This window comes from Saimiri boliviensis, chromosome 11 (assembly GCF_048565385.1).
Source record: "Saimiri boliviensis isolate mSaiBol1 chromosome 11, mSaiBol1.pri, whole genome shotgun sequence".
NCBI classification, from domain to species: Eukaryota; Metazoa; Chordata; class Mammalia; order Primates; family Cebidae; genus Saimiri; species Saimiri boliviensis.
In genome coordinates this window covers 107,591,627-107,611,337 of record NC_133459.1, presented here as the reverse complement: position 1 = coordinate 107,611,337, position 19,711 = coordinate 107,591,627, and the positions used below count along the sequence as shown (strand labels likewise).

The 19,711-nt window shown below is 32.1% G+C and overlaps 1 protein-coding gene across 3 annotated transcripts in view; it reads right to left on the bottom strand.

Annotated features, from left to right (window-relative positions):
* The window catches only part of COL11A1 (collagen type XI alpha 1 chain), a 215,055-nt gene that overhangs the window by 46,798 nt on the left and 148,546 nt on the right, over positions 1 to 19,711 (bottom strand). For all 3 annotated transcript variants that reach the window (XM_074381332.1, XM_074381331.1, XM_003933240.4), the window contains 6 exons: positions 17,649 to 17,756; positions 11,376 to 11,483; positions 9,732 to 9,785; positions 5,748 to 5,801; positions 5,141 to 5,248; positions 573 to 626 (listed from right to left, as the gene is read on the bottom strand). In XM_074381332.1, the coding sequence (XP_074237433.1) occupies positions 573 to 626; positions 5,141 to 5,248; positions 5,748 to 5,801; positions 9,732 to 9,785; positions 11,376 to 11,483; positions 17,649 to 17,756 (486 nt within the window). The remainder of the gene's footprint in view (positions 1 to 572; positions 627 to 5,140; positions 5,249 to 5,747; positions 5,802 to 9,731; positions 9,786 to 11,375; positions 11,484 to 17,648; positions 17,757 to 19,711) is intronic.

Genomic DNA, 19,711 nt, shown 5'->3' with positions numbered 1-19,711 from the left:
TCCTAAAGAGGATAAAACCTAACAGACTGTTAGGTTTTCAAAGCTTGTTAAGATTTCAAGACGTGTATTCTGAAGGAAGTGAAAACTAGGGGCAATGTTGAAAGAAAAAGACACTTAAGACAAGCAGTGATTACATTTCATTATGGATTTCAATAACTTTTGCTAATTATTTTCTTATCTCAGGTAGTACTTCATAAACAATTATGTGTATTTCAAATTTCCGGTTCAGATCTTAGAGTAGAGAACCAGAATCAATAAATGCAAATAATTATAAGTCATAGCATTCTAATTAAGACAGAATTCCTTATTAAATTAAGAATTTGTTTTGAAGTACAGTTAATTTTTGATTTTGTATAAATTGCTAATTATCTGAATCTTGTGTGAATATTATCTATTCTTTACCTGCTCCAAATCTAAGTCCAGAGCTAAAGACTAAGAAATAACTAAAGCATGGCAGTTGCTTATATACATTAATAAATACATAAAAATGGAAGAACACATAATAATGTACAAACCAGTGACTGCCTTATATATGGCACATACACATCAAATGCCAAAAAATGCAAACTTACCATGGGACCGACATCCCCATTTTCACCTTTTTCACCAGGTGGGCCTGGCAGACCCTAAGAAAATACAGTAGAAAAACAATAAAAGCCACTCATGTATTTAAAAAGACTTGTTTGGTCAATTTCTAAGATAAAATCAAGTGTAAAATTCAATAAGAACATGTAAGATTCAGAGACTAATATTTGTTAAAATACCTATTATACAAGTGTTGACCACATGCAATCAATTCTTACACCTACATTTACAAATAAAATTTATGTTTGATATAATATATTGTTTATTTTTGTTACAACAGCTAAGTATATCATTTGATCTGGGAATTTATGAGCATCCGACTCAGTCCTGTACAAATAATAATAGAACTTCCCTGGTACAGATTTCTGGAAACTCTTATCCCAAAATATTTTAGAATATGAGGTTTTTATACTTAGGTAGCAGTTTGGTAAAATAAATATTCCAATACATTTCAAAGGTTATAAATATCTTCTGAAGTTTTGACCTGTTTATTCAATTCTGAATCTTACAAATCAATGAGCCCACGAAACCTACTATATTATACCTATAAAAATTCTTTCAAATCTATTTCTGTTGTATTCAATGTATTCACTGCAACTGCTATTAAAAAGAGATTTATGTTACAGTATAAAGGAAGACAGAAAAATTGCATTTAAATTTCATCTGTTTATGTCTTCAGGGGAAATTGTTTTACTTCTTGACTACTTACTTGATCTTCCCAAAAATTATCCCATGCAGATAATTTTTATTTTCTTTTTCATGTCACAACAATACTTTGTAGGTACTTCAATTGTACATTTATAAACTTTCTCATGTTACCTCAGTGTAGATTTAGAGTCATGAGCTGCTTTGGGGCATGAATTCATCAGTAATCTTTTAGGTGTCAACTGTTTAGAAATTATCAGAGGGCCAATCAAAAACTAAAATTACATAAAAAATGCTTGTTAAATGAATGAATTTTAAAAAAATAAACTAACAGGAACAGCTACATTCAACAAAACATTTCTTGCTAGCAGTAGCTATGATACTGAAAAGCCTGTCATTCCAAAAGTTTAATCTTAGAAAAAAGAACTAAAGAAATTCAGAATTATTTGACTATTAATGTGACACTAATACTCTAAACATGAATAGCATATATGATAAATAAAAAATACAAATGAATATGCATGGTATAACTTTAACTGTATAATATGTATGTAGAATAGTTGTGCTAATTATAGGACAAATAGCAAACATAGTAATCATTTCTAATATTGTAGGATTATGAATTTTCTTACATTTTTTAAGGTTTTTGGTGTATAATTATTTATATATTAATACATCTTATATATGTTATACATAATTAATTTTAAATGTTTGCATAATATTTTAGATGTAATCTGTTTTAGACATAAAAATACAAACAATGTTAAAGCTCTAAATAACTGCTAATACTTTAATGATACTACTAACTTCCTGACACTGCACTGCAATTGCTGAATATTATTTGACCATGAGCCACTGTGAAAAACATATTTACTTAATGATCCCTAACCATGCACATGTAAAGTAGTTGAAACATGCATGAGTTTCAAAAAGCAATATTTAGCCTTTTGCATAGATGATAGCCTTTAATATTTTCATTCTATTTTACCTCATCCTGTGTAATACTTAGCCTTTTGCATAGATGATAGCCTTTAATATTTTCATTCTATTTTACCTTATCCTGTTCTATTTCATTTTTTTAATGATGGTAATGATCCACAAAATTGTTTTTATAACCTGCTAAATCCACATGACTTTAAGTTTGTAAAGAGAGTACTTTACTGAATATTTATACTTTCGTTTAATTGTGGAATATGTTCATTTTTATGAGGAAATCTTAATTACTAATTTGTAATGGAAAATATGTACTGGAATTTTGTTTTTTCAGTAAGATGTCTAAGAAAAGAGACTGCTATATATACTTCCCAAACTGTTACTATCATCTGATGATTGTTTCTATAATTATAAGTGAAGTTATGGAAGAAAAAGACAGATAGTATTTTTCAGATTTTATTTACTTAAAAATTACTGTAGCAGATTGCAAAAATTTAGATTCTAAGACAATTAACTTCAGAAATTCAAATTCTGAATTTGACAGAACACATAAACTTAAATTCTTAAACATGCATTATATTTTAACACAGTTGAAAAAATATTTTACTTTAACACCATTTTCTTTAATAGTACACAGTGCAACTTAAACATAATTAAGTTTCTATAAACATCATAAATTAAAAATTACATTCCTTATTTTTGTCCTGGTTTTTACACCATTTTAGGACAGAGTGCATCTAATTAAATATACCCAAATTGAAAGGTATGTCAATATTAGTTCAGAAATTTTATTATCTATTACAAACCCAGTTGTGCATTTTCATCTTTTCTTTATGCATATAATTATTCCTATTAGGTCAATAAAAATATCTCAATAGAAAAAAATTAAATATTTATTTCTTTTAAGTTAGATCATAGTTTGTATAAAGACAGAAAATTATTATTATTACAATTAATGGAGATATAATAAGTTGAATTCTCTTGTTGCAGGGATCTAAACATGCTGAAAGGCACGCTAGGGTTAATCAGTTCTTATGAAATGTCCTACCTTTCTCCAAGGAGGTAATTTATGCATAGAGAGATTCTGCTTTAAGGTCTGTCAATTTAAATTCATTTCCACTTAAATGATGAGGGAAAAAATGAATTTAGGTCAAGAATATACACACTCCTTCTTCATATGTGTATATGTGTATATATTCTTCATATGCAGATGATAGTAAACGTCAGATTGAAAAATCAAGACATTTAACCTGAATATTAGATTGTTGTTATTTATGTCTACTATAATTGCTAACATCTATTCTGTCAAGAAGACTCAATTAAAGGAGGCAGATGCAATTGCGAACATGTTAATTACATTAGCATCATTCAGTTTCCTGATTTAAAGAAGTAGCTGTGGGAAAATATAATCACATTTTTTTTTTTTAATGAATTGATTTCTTGAGTCTCCCTCATCAAAGAGCACATTTCTTACTTGGTGGAAATGAAGATGATAATTTTATTGATTATTTTATAAATATAATCTACAAGACACCTTCCTTAATCATGAGAACTGTTTCTAAATTACAGCTTTATAGGATTCAGAGTAATTAGTCAAATAAAAACAAAGAAAATAAATAGTAATGTATCCATTGGCAATCTAATTTTAATGCCTTGTTGCTTTTAAATATGTGTTCTCACATATATTGATATATGGTACTTATGACTGTTTATGTAAAATTGTCTAACAAATGTAACTGAGTTAAACATGACAGATATGAAAGTGAAATTTTTGCACTTTCCAAGTTTAAAAATAATTATTTTGACCTTAAAATAAAATGAAACAATTAAGAAACCATGTTCTTGGATAAACATCCATTGAGTGTTTTAACAGTAACAGTTCATTATATTGTATTTATAATGCAATTTGTATAATTATGCACATAATATACTATTTAATATCATAACCAATAATTTTGTAATTATATTTATAAAAATAAAAGTACAAATTGTTTATGTAAATTCAATTTACATATACTTTTCTACAACTTAAAAAATGTCTAGGTTCAGTGAACTAGATGACTTGATTTACCATTTCTGATACTGAAAATACACCATAAGTTACTCTCATGTGGTAACTTAACATCATTTAAGACAAAATGTTATAATCTTTCCATGGTTCACTAGGCAGAGATAGAATAAGCAAGTGGAAGAAAAAGCTTGATGCTTCCAAAGTTTGTAGAAAGCAGTGAACATCAAGTGGAAGGTGATAAACAACCCAGAATAGAAGATGCCTGCTCTGGAATATTTTCTCTAAGAGTTCTACTGTAAGACATATTTGAACAGAACCCTCCCAGACTATAACATCCTACAATTTAATGTTTCTTTTCCTGGATATGCTTCATAAAATTCAAATTATAATTTTAAAATAATAATCTTAAATGATCAACTGACCATTAATTTGTTTATTTTACCTATTATTGTTTAATACGTGCTGTTAGCAGTTGCTATTGGCAGGATGACATTTCTCAAAACGCTTTTTATTTTTTTAGCCATCTTGAAAGTAAAGAGTCATACGTAGAGTTTCTCCAGGGATCCACACCTGTCTGCCTAAGAATCTGTGTGCCTCCTATTGCCATCCATCTGAAGGACTAACTTATTTCGTTATGAGTCTTGTGAAAGAACTCTTCTAATATCTTATTTTCAAGAATCAGACTTAGGTAAGGTTGTAGCTCATTTTCCAAACAAAATGAGAGTGAAGAAAGAAGGAGTAATACCTAAGGTGGGGCTGAAGATACTCCAGAATCAGGGACAAAGGCTGATACGCATGATAAAAAGGATTTCAAGTTCAGCTAAATACAATTTTCTTTATGGCTAAACATTGCACACAAGGTCCTTCACAGAAAACAAGAAAAAAAAATTTTTGTTTTACATACACCAGAAAACCTGGTAAAAAGCAGGAGAAATGATGGAGTACACAATGACAGGAGCATCTTACCTGAAGACCTACTGGACCAGGAGGTCCAGGGAAGCCTCTGGCGCCCTCATCACCTTTTTGCCCAAACATCCCCTGTTGTCCTCTGGGACCTGGTTCACCATCACCTCCCTAGAGAAGAGAAAGAAAAATGATCACAGACTAGAAAAAATCATTATGATATGAGTCATTACAAAAATGTGGCAATTTCTAATTTAATCAAAGCAGATGTATTTAAGAACAGCCAAATGAAAAGTAGACTAAATTCCCATTATCTGCTCCAATATACTATTGCTTGTTTTGCTTACGCTCTTTGCTTCTGGATTATGCCTGATTTTGATCTGATCATTTATACCAAGGATTAAAAAAGCTGTCTAATAATGGAAATAATTTTCTGAATGCATTAAATATTAAGGACTTCTCAACTAATTATCACTTATTTTCAATTGAAGTTATGTTTTGTTTCTAAGAATCAGCCTGGCTAGGTATATTTGAAAATTTAAATTTGATTTAATGCCAAACATACAAACAAAACTTGTTACCCCACGAAACTGACTGGTTATGGGACAGTATATAAATTTAATCAGGGAGCTGTAAGGATTTAGATTTGCTGAAAAAGTGGAATACTTACAGCAATTCCAGGGGCACCAACTGGTCCTTGAAGACCTGGGGGACCAGGAGGACCCTGCGGTGAGACAAAAATAAGTAATTTTTAAAGTGAAGCCAGCTATATGAACTCAGCGATATGAAGCAAACCATTTAGCCTACCAATATCAAACATCTCAACACTCCTTTGGAAAAAAGAAGCATCACATAGAATTCTTTTGCATTGAGTGCAATCATTATTTATTTTACTCCTTGACAGTCAAACTTTCACATTTGAGATTAATTGTAGTTGACATTTATTGCAAGCACTCTCATCTGTAATGTTGTGAATCTTCAAGATAGATTTCTGTGCTAACATAAATCAAGTTGTAAGATTCACATGTGAAAATTTTCTAAGTATCAGATTTCTTTAATGAGATGAATATGATTAGGAAAGAGCTCATGAAAAATTGTCTATATACTATCTTCTGAGTGAACATCAGAATTCTGAGGCTTCCATATAGATAGAATGTAGTGATATATGAAAATTTAGAATTTTCACATATGTATATACACATGCAATCTCAGTATTATATATTAAGTACACCAGAACCTCCTATTTTGAGCAGTGGATTTAATAAAGGCATTATGAGTTTTACATGCCTTGACACTTCTTCAGTGTCTCATTTTCTTACATTAATAACTAGTCAAGCAATATAAAAGATTCAGGCATTAAAGAAATAAAAGGGTCATTGAACTTTATTGTTCTATATCACGACTACTACTTGTGGGGGAACTGCTAAAGCAAGATTCTGAAAATCTGCTTCATGGGCCACTGGGAGTTCTTGAGACCCTTTCAGAATTCTGCTAGTTCATAACTCTTCTCATAACAACAGCAAGGCATTTTTCGTCTTTTATACTATGTAGACTTTTGCATCACTGATGCAAAATCCATGGTGAATAAAATTGCTGGTAACTTAGCACTAATCATGTCTGTAGCTACCATTTGTAATAGTATTCATTGTATTTTATCACAATATACTCTTGGTCAACACAAAAATGGCTGCTCCATCTAAGAATGTCATGGATGTAATTGTATTGATGAGACTTTGAAAATTATTAATATTATTAAATATTGACCTTGAATATGTGTCTTTTCAAATGGAAAACATACATAAAGCATTTTTGCCTCATACTGAAATACAGTGCCTGTCTAAAAAAAACAAAAACAAAAAAACAAAAAAACAAATAAACACTTGGATTATAGTTTGAGATGCAGGCTGAACTTTTACATGGAACACTAAGTTTTACATAAAGCATCATTTTTACTTGAAGGAGCAGCTGACAGAAAAACTATGATTATAAATAATCATAGTTACAAATATCTGTGATTATAAATAATCATAGATATAAATAATTGTGATTATAAATAATCAGTTATAAATAATAACTATGATTTTGGCAGATGTTATTCAAAATAAAAGAAGCCTTGGATTTCAAAGAAAACAACTGACAGTATTTACTATCAATAATGTTTAAACTTTAAAGCAAGAATTAGAATTTTGGAAATCTCCCATCTGCCATTGCAGGCTTTATACCTTCCCAGTCTGAAAGTATTTTCCTATGATATTGATATTGCATAAAGCATTGTGTCAATACTTTGAAGACCTTATCCAGTAAACCAATAATTTCCAAATGATCAATAAAATATATTACAAATTTATGTATGAAAAAGGGTCATTAAAGTGCAAGATAGAGCAGTGGAATATAACGTAATAGCACAAAAAGCTCACAGTTTTCATTTTAGATTCTGTTGCACAACTGACCTTTAATAAAAACTATCACTTATAAAATTTCTATGTAAAACCAAAGAATATTCAATATTATCTGAAAAGGTATTGAAAATGCTCCTCCCTTTTGAAAGGCATATTTATGTGAGCCTGGATTTTCTTCATGCTTTCAACCAAAAAAAGCATGTAGCCACAAGCTAAACTAGATATGAGAATAGAGTTTCTTCTGTTAAGCTAGACAAAACAAATGTAACAATGCTACTCTTGGGATTATATATTTTTATTTGGAAAAATATAGCTTTTTTATAAAAAGTGCTTTGGGCTTATTATTCTTAATTTTAAAGGAATCAATAAGTACATATTTAAAACATATTAGTTTTAATTCATGTAATAGTAACCCACATAGACAAAAGCTTTATGGGCTCCTCAAAAACCTTTCAGAGTACACAAGGGTCCTGAGGTAAAAATATTCGAGACTTGCTGGCCTAAATAATGGTCATGCAGTCATTTTAGCACCGCATTTAAGGAGTAAATAAAACTTTAAAATGTGGTATAGGTGTATAAGATAATCTAGTGTATAAGATAGTCTAATTAAATCAATAGTATTTATTTATTATTAGGAAATCTAAATGGAATCTAAAGTCATTTACTGCTATCCTTTGGATATGGTATGTCCCCACTAAAACTCATGTTGAAATTTAATTCCCAATGTTGGAGTTGGCTTCTTAAGGTGGATCCATCAGGAATAGCTGCATAATGATTGAGTTCTTGCTCTGGGGAGATTGAACAGGTATTTGAAGGAATGAATTAGTTCCCGTGAAAAAGGCTTGTTTTAAAATCAGCACTCCTGTGGGGTCTGGTCCATTTTTATTCAGGCTTGCTTCCCCTTTGAACTTCTCTGCCATGTTTTGACACAATGCAAAAGCCCTCATCATAATCCAAGCTGATGCCAGCCCCAGGCTTCTTTGTACAACCTGCTGAACTGTAAGCCAAATAACCCTATCTTCCTTGTAAATTACCCAGCCTTGGGTATTCCTTTATAGCAACCAAAAACAGGCTAAGACAGACACCAAGATACATTTTGTAAATTTATAGTCAATACTAACTGCACCAAACATATGCAGCCAGTTTTCTGTACACAATTTCTTGCCATAATTTTACAGCATAGATCCAGAGTATCACTGCTATCACCTAATTATTGATGTTTTGTTATACTGGATATAAAAATGAACTCAGAGCCTGTTATGCATTAAATACTACAATTATTACTACAAGCTGTTTTTATTTTAATTCTAGAGTTTTCTTTTTAGTTAGAAAAATTCATCTCATAAGACTTTGGTAACTCTTCAATTTAGATTCAATCAATTCTAATAGAAACCTCAGTTATGTGTTGAAGTAGGCAGTAATTCCAACCCTAAAAGCATCAGACTGATGGATCACAAAATAGAAGCAAACTGGTCTGTTATAAACAAATTTCTGTGGATAATGTATAAACTACTATACTAGGTGAAAAAAAATAATTGAAGGACATATCTCTGTACTCCCCCAATTTATGTTTCTATTAGAGAGTGAATATATGAACACTTAAAGGGGAAAAAAAGTGAAAATAAAGAACTTAAATAATAATGTCCATAGATATTCTTTAGAGAGTATAAATTAGTAAGGAAGTGCTGAAGCATATGACAGTATCATCGTCTAATATGTTTTATTTAAGAAGGAGGACATTTTAAAAATACATAATTTAAAGAGAATGTAAACTGGTAATGACTAAAGAATAACATCATAAAAATAAGAGCAAACACACCATTTGACTGAGAAACCGAAATTATTTTGAAGTTTCATGATTTAAAGAAAAAATTATAAACTAAGTACTTATAATATATGGGAATGAGTTATCAATTTGTATATAGGTAGAACATAGCAATGATATTACTTTTGGTCAATATATGTATGTATAATTTCTCATAGTCATACAAAAAAGATTATTTCATTATTTTACTCTTTCATTTGCTAGAGCAGAGTTCTAAATAATGGCCTAAAATGATCATACTTTACTTAATAAATAGAAAACTTCACAGAAGTATATAAAATCATAGAATTATATAACTGCAGAGGGAACATAGTATTGATATTATGAGTTTTAGCTAGGAAAGTAAGAAACACTATATAAAAACACCAATGATAAATAGTAAAAGGTGTTGAATAAGTAATGGTCTCTCGGTAAGAAGCAGGAAACTCACATTTTCTCCTTTGTCACCTTTGCTGCCTTTTTGCCCTGGTTCACCAATTTCACCCTGTGATTGAAAAATCTGAGTTAGAGTTTATCTCTAACATGCCATTGTATTGTCTTAATGATTATCAAACGGTTAAATTTTATGTTTAATATAATTACATGCCAGAGTGTAATGTCACTGTTTATTTTTATTTTTTATTTTATTTTATTTTATTTTGAGACGGAGTTTCGCTCTCGTTACCCAGGCTGGAGTGCAATGGCGCGATCTCGGCTCACCGCAACCTCCGCCTCCTGGGTTCAGGCAATTCTCCTGCCTCAGCCTCCTGAGTAGCTGGGATTACAGGCACGCGCCACCATGCCCAGCTAATTTTTTGCACTTTTAGTAGAGATGGGGTTTCACCATGTTGACCAGGATGGTCTCGATCTCTCGACCTCGTGATCCACCCGCCTCGGCCTCCCAAAGTGCTGGGATTACAGGCTTGAGCCACCGCGCCCGGCAATGTCACTGTTTAAAATGCAAAATCTTGAGTTCCTTCTGCTTTTAGCTTTCTAGTATTGACCAATATGCTAAAGACAAGTCAATTTAACTTCAAAGAATACTACAACTAAATTTACAATTAAAAAATCAATTTTTTTCTCAAATATTACCTGTGTAAACTGATAATGGAAGTACGCTGATTTATAAAATCTGTAATTACACATTAATCAAAAAGTACTTTACTAGCCAGGCACTGGGTCTTACTTACTCCTATAATCCTAGCATTTTGGGAGTTTGAGGTGAAAAGTTAGCTTGGGTCCTGGAGTTTGAGATCAGCCTGGGAGGCATAATGAGACCCCTGTCCTACCAAAAAAAAAAAAAAATGTTTTATAAAAGTTAGTTGCACATGATGAGGCATGTCTGTAGTCTCAGCTCTTTGGGAAGCTGAGGTGGGAGGATGGCTTGAACCCAGGGGGTTGAGGACGTAGTGTACCATGTTGCGCCACTGCACTCCAGCCTGGGTAACAAAGCAAGATTCCATCTCTCAAAAAAGTAAAAAATAAAAATAAAAACAAACAAACAAAATAACAAAAAATACGTTTCTGCTAATTTTCCAAATGCTAAAATGATGCACATTATCAGAGTGCTGGTTTACAAATTTTTAAATACTATCTTAAAGTAATGTAATAATATATTAAATTAAAACATTTAATACACAGCCATACATTTGGAATCAGGAGCTTAGAGTCTGTACTTACATGTTGCTAAATATTAACAGGATTATCAAGTAAATACGTAACTCATTCTTAACTTTTATTGTGCAATATCCAAGACATGAGACTTAAAGATATACGTTATTAATTATTTTTTATTTTATATCGATTTCAGAAGGACATTTTAAAAAATAAATAAATTTTGGCATCTACTAATTTTTCTCACTACTATTGTTCTTTTAATTGATTTTCATGTTTATGTATCGCATACTATTTTATGGAACAGACACTCATTCTGAACCTCTTAAATAAAACTTTTGAGCATATGAAAAAAATGTGTGTGAAACTTTGAAAAAGGTAACCTTTCCTCTGGCACCTAATCATAAAGATTAATTCTAGAATTCTTGACAAAAATTAAGCTTTGTCACAGGATCTACTAAAGTGAATAATGAATACCAACCTTGTCTCCATCTTCCCCAGGGGAGCCAGCCGGACCAGCTGGCCCTGGGAGACCAACAGGACCTTGAACTCCATCTCTCCCTGCAGGCCCTTGAGGACCTTTTTCTCCCTGTATTGAATATCCAAAGATCATTAATTTTACAGTTTTGAAGTTCAGCTACAGGAGTAATAATCTAGCTTCTATATTTGACAAGACAAATTGTTTATTTGTTTTTAGAAAAACATTTTAAAGAATAAATGATACATGATCCCTACCTTCATTTGTGACTAAGAATACTATTCTTTTAAAATCACTTATGACTCTTAGGCTGTGGTCCACAAAAATAATTAGGACCCAACTTAGAATTTTTCTTCCAAGCATGCAAGTATTATATATTGAAAAATCAGATCCCTGATGTTTGCAAAACTTTGTTGAGCCTCTACTCCTTTTCCTTAGTGCCACTGAAAGAGCAATGGGTCTTAGGGCTTAGAAACTGTAAAACACACTTGCTCATACGCCCCACTTTGCAATATGCTTTCTATATTTCACATGTAACTTTCTTATTTTTAAGAAAGGCTTTAAGAATGTTCCTAGATTTAGTCAGCTGGGCAAGGTGGCTCACGCTTGTAATCCAAGCACTTTGGAGGCCAAGGCGGGTGGATCACCTGAGGTCCGGAGTGTAAGACCAGCCTGACCAACATGGTGAAACCCTGTCTTTATAAAAAAAAAAAAAAAAAAAGAAAAAAAATAAAGAATGTTCCTAGATTTTGATATTTTCAATCACTGTCATTTTTATGGAATTAAAATAAGAAGACTTAGCTTTCTCTGTATTTGTTTTGGTTGTCCTGATTTTTAAAAATGGTATTACTTTCATGTTTAACTTTATCTATATTGTGTAATTTTTTAAAAAGTGCCAAGATAATGAACACAACTTCTATTTCCAATAAAACATCTTTTCATAGTTTAAAATAAATTATATTCTAAAAGTCAAATTTTCAACAGTTTTGCAAAAGACAATATTCTTAATTGCATTCAGAGTTCCTTTCTGTCCTCCTGTTACACAAGCTGGGAATCTACAAGTCATTAGGTTTTGCCTTTTCATCACACCACTTTCCCTCACTTCCCTTAACATCTCCTGCTCCTTTAAAACGACTTAGTTTTACATATTTTATCTCTTAATTATCTCTTGAATAATTTACTTCATCTCCACCACTGACACCTTATTCTAAAATACTGGTATCCTTGTTCTGAGCTACTGAAAAACCCTCCTGCCTTTTCCCATATGTATTCTTAGTTCCTTCCAATCTATTCATCACACTGTATCCAGAAAGCCAATCAGATCATGTTACCTACATTCTTAGGTCAATTTACTTTTCCTAAGATAAAGACTTCATTGCTTAGTGCAGCCTACCAAGATCTAGCTCCAGCTATCTGCCCAAACATACCTCGCTTCCCCTAATCCTTGCTCTCTGCATTCTAAACCTTCCGTACCTTTTTCTCAGTCCCTTAAATCTGATGCCATGCCCCTTTCTGCGGCATGGCCTCAGCACATTTTATTCCTCTGGCCTGGAAGGCCCCTATGAGAACTCTTTGCATAGCTAATTCCTTCTCATCTTTTACATTTCCCCATCAATGAGAAGGGAAAGGCCCCATTTTTAGCAGTAGTCTCTACCATAATCTGACACATACCACTATATTCACTTCCTATCAGTAACCTGAGTTTGTCATTATATATGTATTTAGTGATTCTTTGCTTATTATCAAATTGCCCTATCAGATAATAAACTAGGTGAGGGTAGGAACTGTGTCTGATTTTGCATCCTATTATATATCTCTAGCCAGTGGAACAGAGTAGCCACTTAAAGAACTGTTGCTAAGTTACTTAATAACAACAAAAGTAGCAATATCCATAAAACAAAATTAAATTGTTAACTAATTTATTACTTTCCTGTGTTCCATCTGTTCTTGTTTTTTTACAGGGGTGTGATAATTATTATATGAGGCATACCCCTGATGTCACTCTGGAGACCTTGTATTTTATTCCAACAAATATTATAATATTTCAAACCTATTAATACTCACAGGATATGCTATGCTGTTCACAGTAAACTTCACTATATTAAATACAATAGTTGATTCAGAAAGTACCCCTTAATTGGAATTTCCTTGCTAGGCTTAATTCTAAAAGTCAATTCTTTTGTATAAGGTTTCCTATAAATAAGGCAGATATATTCTCATCTGTCTTCATTACAGTGCACCTAATCTCTAGCCAGAAATCAGCTGACATTTATTTCTTCTGATCCTGGTCTGTGTGGTGTCAGGAGAAATTCAACTGCTCTCTATACCACTCTAAATTTATATTGTAATTTAATTCCTAAACTCTAAATTTAAATCCAAATTCTTAAACTCTAATTTAATTCTTAACTCTATATTAATTCCTCAAGATGACATAATTCTTCCTCCATTATGTATCTCTTGGCCTACAATCTACATAACTACTGAAAACATTCATCTCTCCTTACAGTCGGTCTTTATTTTACCACTTCTAACATTCCACTTACATTAATAACTAAATCTTACCTTATAAATTGATAGAATGAGCTAAACATCCCCATGTCCTTTGTTTGACTTGGCACTGTCTTATATTTAACCTGTACTCACACCCACAACTTTCATTACAAAATCCATCACTCCTTCCTCAATAGCTCATTCATGTATTTATTCTCGGTTTATTTCATCCTTTTTTATGGTAGCGCTGGTTCACACACTGATGGTAATGATACTACTACTACTACTACTAATGATTACTCTGAACATTTATCACACTTATCACAATTCTGAAAAGTAATTTAGAACTATAATTTTATCTAGTCCTCAAAAAATACTGTGATTATCTTCTTTTCAGAGACAGCCATCTTCTTTTCGGAGATGAGAAAACAGAGGTTTTGATGTTAAAGAATTTAATCCATATCACGAGCTAAATAAATGATAGGGCTAGCTCCCAACCCACTTCTGGTTGTCTCCAAGTAGGCAACTTTAGTTTACTCTAATTTCTTTAACTCCTTAACTCTTCCAATGATTATTTTCTTATTATTGATAAAGTAGATAAATATATGCACCACCCGATAATAATAATAACGAGGCAATGCATTCAATCCTGTTAGTGCTTCCACAAACCTCTCAATTTTCTTTGGGTTCCATGCCCTGCTTGAGGTGATTTACATGTCCCTGTACCACTCCTCTATAGTCCACTTTTTCTTTTTGAATCAATTTAGAATTAACCTAAAGCTATAAATGCCCAGCAGGTAGAACCCTGGCTTCTTTATTCGTTTGTCTTTCATATTTCACTATTCTTGATCTTGTACAACATCCACCAAAAGGGGACTCTTTTATCTCTTGTTCTGTTCGACGGCATGCCTCTGGAGACACACACACACACACACACACACACACACCCCATGGACTATTTCTCCCTCTTGCTAGATGCTTTCAGAACTTACACCCATTACAATTCTCCATTAAGATTGAGTCCAGATTTCCATTTTCCTCCCTCAACATCACATCACATGGTAAACCAATAATACGCTTTTAAACATAACTCTTATTTTAAATGACTTCCAGGTTTACAGTCCTGGCACTGATTATTGTCTCTGCAATCATACACACACACATGCTAGAAATTGTAAATAAGTATTTAGAGCACATTTTTCCTAAAATATCAAACTGCTATTGCTTAATTCAGTTATAGTTAGTGCACTGACTTCACTGTGTTTTAGATCTAGCTTCCCCCACAATTTCTACAATTGTCCTCCAAATAGATGCATAGTTAAAATAGCTTCTTATCTGTAATTCTGGCATCCAAGAACTAATTGATAGGTTTCTATAAGAGTCATTTTCCCTAACAAAATGTTCTACCAATGGAATTAAGTTGGAAGAAGTTTTAGCTCCTTTCTTCTTGTCTGCTTTCCAGACTCACCTCCTGGAGTTTCTAATCTAGCTGATTAAGATAGGGATACTAATTAGGACATTTCTCCATTCCAGGAAGCAGGGTTGATAGGTGGGTGGATCCAGGGCTTATCTTTCACAGGCCCCATTTTGTCTTTTCTTTAATATAAGTGTAAACCTGCTGATAATTGTATGAAATTTTTATAACACAAGCTGCTCAGCAAAGGTAAGATCTAAAATTTTATATTTGGGAAGAGGAAGAAGTAAATGGCTAGATCTAACATGTTGCCAAACATTTTTATCAGTTTTTACTAAATCTCTGCATGGATATTTATGACAACTTTCACTGAACACTCTTATTACCACTTTATGCTGCTGTCCCTAAGCAGACACCTCCTTCAAAAGTATAATACTAAGAATACACTGTCTACTCTTAGTTATTCTAAATAGCTAATTTGGCTAATAGAAAATGGAATGAACATCCTGGAGTTGTCCTTGGTTGGGGTAACTGAAAGAGGTTGGGTAAGCAAGGCATTCCCTTTTGCTTTTCTTAGTTATGATATCACCAATTAACAAAATCCAGGCCTGAATTCTGGCTCTTACAAAGGCTCCTGTCATATACTTTTCCATCTGTCTCACTCAATTAATTTCTTATTATCAATTTCACTGCTTTTTCATGTTCTGATCTTTATTTCAGTGATTTACTTAGTCTTCATAAAGCCAAGGTATTTATCCACTTTAAAACCTACCATTCAATATACTATCTTCACAGAAATCTTGATTTATCTAATTAGTATAATCTCAATTTGCATAAAAACCAATTTATATCTATTTTCCATGTATGCATTCTTTAATGTATTGTGCAAAATATGTGCTTCCTCTATTTTTAAATTAATTTGCATTAAAAGACCTGAATTTATTTTCTATGTTCTCCCAGTACATTATACACTATAAAATATATTTTCTTAGGAAAAATTCTCAGTATATTAAAAATGCTTTTTCTGTCACCTAAAAGTTCTAGCCACAGGTGGAATGGCCCCATTCCAACACTCTTAATTCTTTCTGAAAGGTAATGGATTACAGGAAACAAATGTGTATATATATATATAATTTGTGAACTGCTACAGTTTAATGTGTCACCAAAAGAGCATGTGTTGGAAACTTAATTCCCAATGCAAAAGTGTTGAGGAGTGGGGCATAATGAAAGCTGATTAGGCCATGAGGGTAAAGTGAAATGAATTAATGTTGTTATTGCATTAGCAGGTTCATTGCAACAAGGGAAAGTTGTCTTCTTTTTACTCTCTCTCTCTCTAGCCCTCTCTTCGTCCTTCTACCACAGGATGATGTGGCAAGAAGTCCTTTGGCAGATATGGTCCTACTATCTTGGACTTTCCATCCACCAGAACCATGAGCCAATACCTTTCTGTTTGCTTTAAATTACCCAGTCTGTTATATTCTGTTAAAGCTGCACAAAATGGTCTAAAACAGAAACACTGGAATCGTATCACAGAGTAATAGAGAAAATGCATAAATAATGAAAGTGAAACAACTTGCTAAAACTGAAGTCTTAGTAACAGAGAAGTATTTTTTAACATAAGCTTAAGCTTAATTTTATATGTCAACACTTATCAGTATACTAAAATATTAAACTTATATTTTTGTGTATCAGAGCCAACACTTTTTATCTACATTTAGCAAATCAGTATGAGTTTTAATCTTGCAGGAAGAGAGAATCATTAAAAAAATACAATCATATCAAAAGCATGAACAAAAATAGAGATGAAATCTTAACAAAGAAATCTAAATCTATTGAGTAGAATAGAGTCCATAGTCATGTAAATAAAAAATGTATAAAATGTTAAAATCCAGTAAATATTAGATGAAATAATTGGTCAGCTATTCCCCATCTCGCTCACTGGTGATCAAATCTCAAATTACATGAGTGGCACAGCTACTTTCTGCTGGTTTCATTTACAGACTATGGAAATGCTTGAAACTGAATTTGTATTGCAACAGGTGTAAAAAGTTCACATTCTTCTAATATAAAGCAGCAAGGCATAGTGTTAATAAAAAACTCACAATTTTTTTTTTTTTTTTTTAGAAAAGCAAAATGAGAAGCCTTTTATCCAACTCGGTCACAGGTATTAGGGTTTCATAAAGTGTAGAAAAATGTCATCTCATTTAATTGAATTTGAAATTCAATTATATGTATACAAGCTAGTGTATTTATATGCCAGACACATATGCAGAGAGAATGTAGTGGTGTATGAAAAGCTAATATTCTTGAATAAAAAGTGATAATTTATACAGGGTAGCAGCATAATATATTTTCTCCTACACATTACTTACAGGAGCACCTTTCTCTCCAGCTGGACCAGGAGGACCCTGAGGTCCCGGGCGCCCTGGTAAACCGATTGGGCCAGCTGTACCTGCTGACCCACGTTCTCCTGGTGAGCCCTAGTACACAAGAAAAGAAATATTTCATTAATAAAGAATAATTAAATAAGAACCATTATGGAAGACAGTGCGGCGATTCCTCAAGGACCTAGAAATAGAAATTCCATTTGACCCAGCTATCAATTAATGGGTATATATCCAAAAAATTATAAATCATTCTATTATAAAGACACATACACATGCATGTTCACTGCAGCACTGTTTATAATAGCAAAGCCTTGGAACCAACCCAAATGCCCATCAATGACAGACTGGATAGGGAAAATGTGGCACATATACACCACAAAATACTATTCAGCCATAAAAAAATAATGAGTTCATGTCCTTTGTAGGGACATGGATGAAACTGGAAACCATCATTCTCAGAAAACTGACACAAGAACAGAAAATCAAACACTGCATGTTCTTATTCATAGGTGAGTGTTGAACAATGAGAACACCTGGAGAGAGGGAGGGGAGCATCACACACTGAGGTCTGTTGAGGGGGAAAAAGGTGAGGGACAGTAGGGATTTGGGGAGGGATAACATAGGGAGAAATGCCAGATATAGGTGATGGGGATGGAGGCAGCAAACCACACTGCCATGTATGTACCTATGCAACAATCCTGCATGTTCTTCACATGTACCCCAGAACCCAAAGTGCAATTATATATGTATATATAGATAAAAAATCACTTATTTAACAATAACTTATTACAGTCTAGTAAATTATGTTAAAGTAACATTTAGAGCTTAGACGATTTTAAGATCTCAAAGAGAAAAAGTTGTATCCACTATTTGAGATATCAATTTCCAGTCCCAATATTAAGCATAGGTGTTGAGGTTAGAAAATATTGATGAGATGAAAAAATACTTCAAAATTAGATGTATTTAATATTTATTTAGTTTCCTTTTTCATTTAAGTGTCCATAACTGAGCATGTTTTATAAATCATATTTCTAATAACCTCCTACATAAATTTCTCCCTGTATTATAATGAATTGGTAGAAAACAATCCCTAGACTAGGGTTTCTTGAAATTATTTCGGGGCACTTCAAATTTGCTGAATCAATATTTTGAAATCCAAAAAATGGGTTCAGAAATCTTTGCATTAAGCTACACATATAATTTTTTACATAATAACATTTGATAGTCACTATCCTAAAGTTTGGACGTTTTCATATAGAATAAGCCCTTAATTTAATCTTAGAGTTAGTAGGACCATTGGGTCTTATAAACACTGATGAGATAATTTGAATCTGATTAGGATTTTTAACTGAGTTTCAAGAAAGATGTTATGTTTTTAACTGGTTTGCTTTTTTAAAAAACCTCATATATATACAGATTTTTGAAAAATAATCACATAGATATTACCTTTATAGTAATCATCTATACTAACAATTTAAGAAAACATTATTTAAACAAGAATAAAAGAAATGCAAACGTATATACTAAGTTATGTAAAGCTCAGATATAATCAGTCTATTGCTACTTCCAATTTTAGTTAATAAAAGATAAAAATTTTGTCTTTAGATTCTCAGGGGTGATTAAATTATAATTTATCTTTTTATTTTATAAATAAATGTAAATATTTTTTTCTATAAGTAAAAATTAGAAAATATAAGTGTAGTATTTTCCTTAATAATTAATACACTTAGATAATAACATCATTTCAAATTTCATAGAGAAAATTGTTTATAGTAGCTGGAAAAGATATTACTTTAACTCATTTTCTACTATTATATTTCTCATATACTAGAAATCATTTTATGCTTTCATTACTTACTTATTTTTATTTTATTTTATTTTATTTTTTGAGATGTCATCCAGGCTGTAGTGCAGTGGCACAGCCTTGGCTCACTGCAACCTCTGCCTTCCCGGTTAAAGCAATTCTCCAGCCTCAGCCTCCCGAATAGCTGGGACTACAGGTTCATGTCACCATGCTGGGCTAATTTTTTGTATTTTTAGTAGAGACA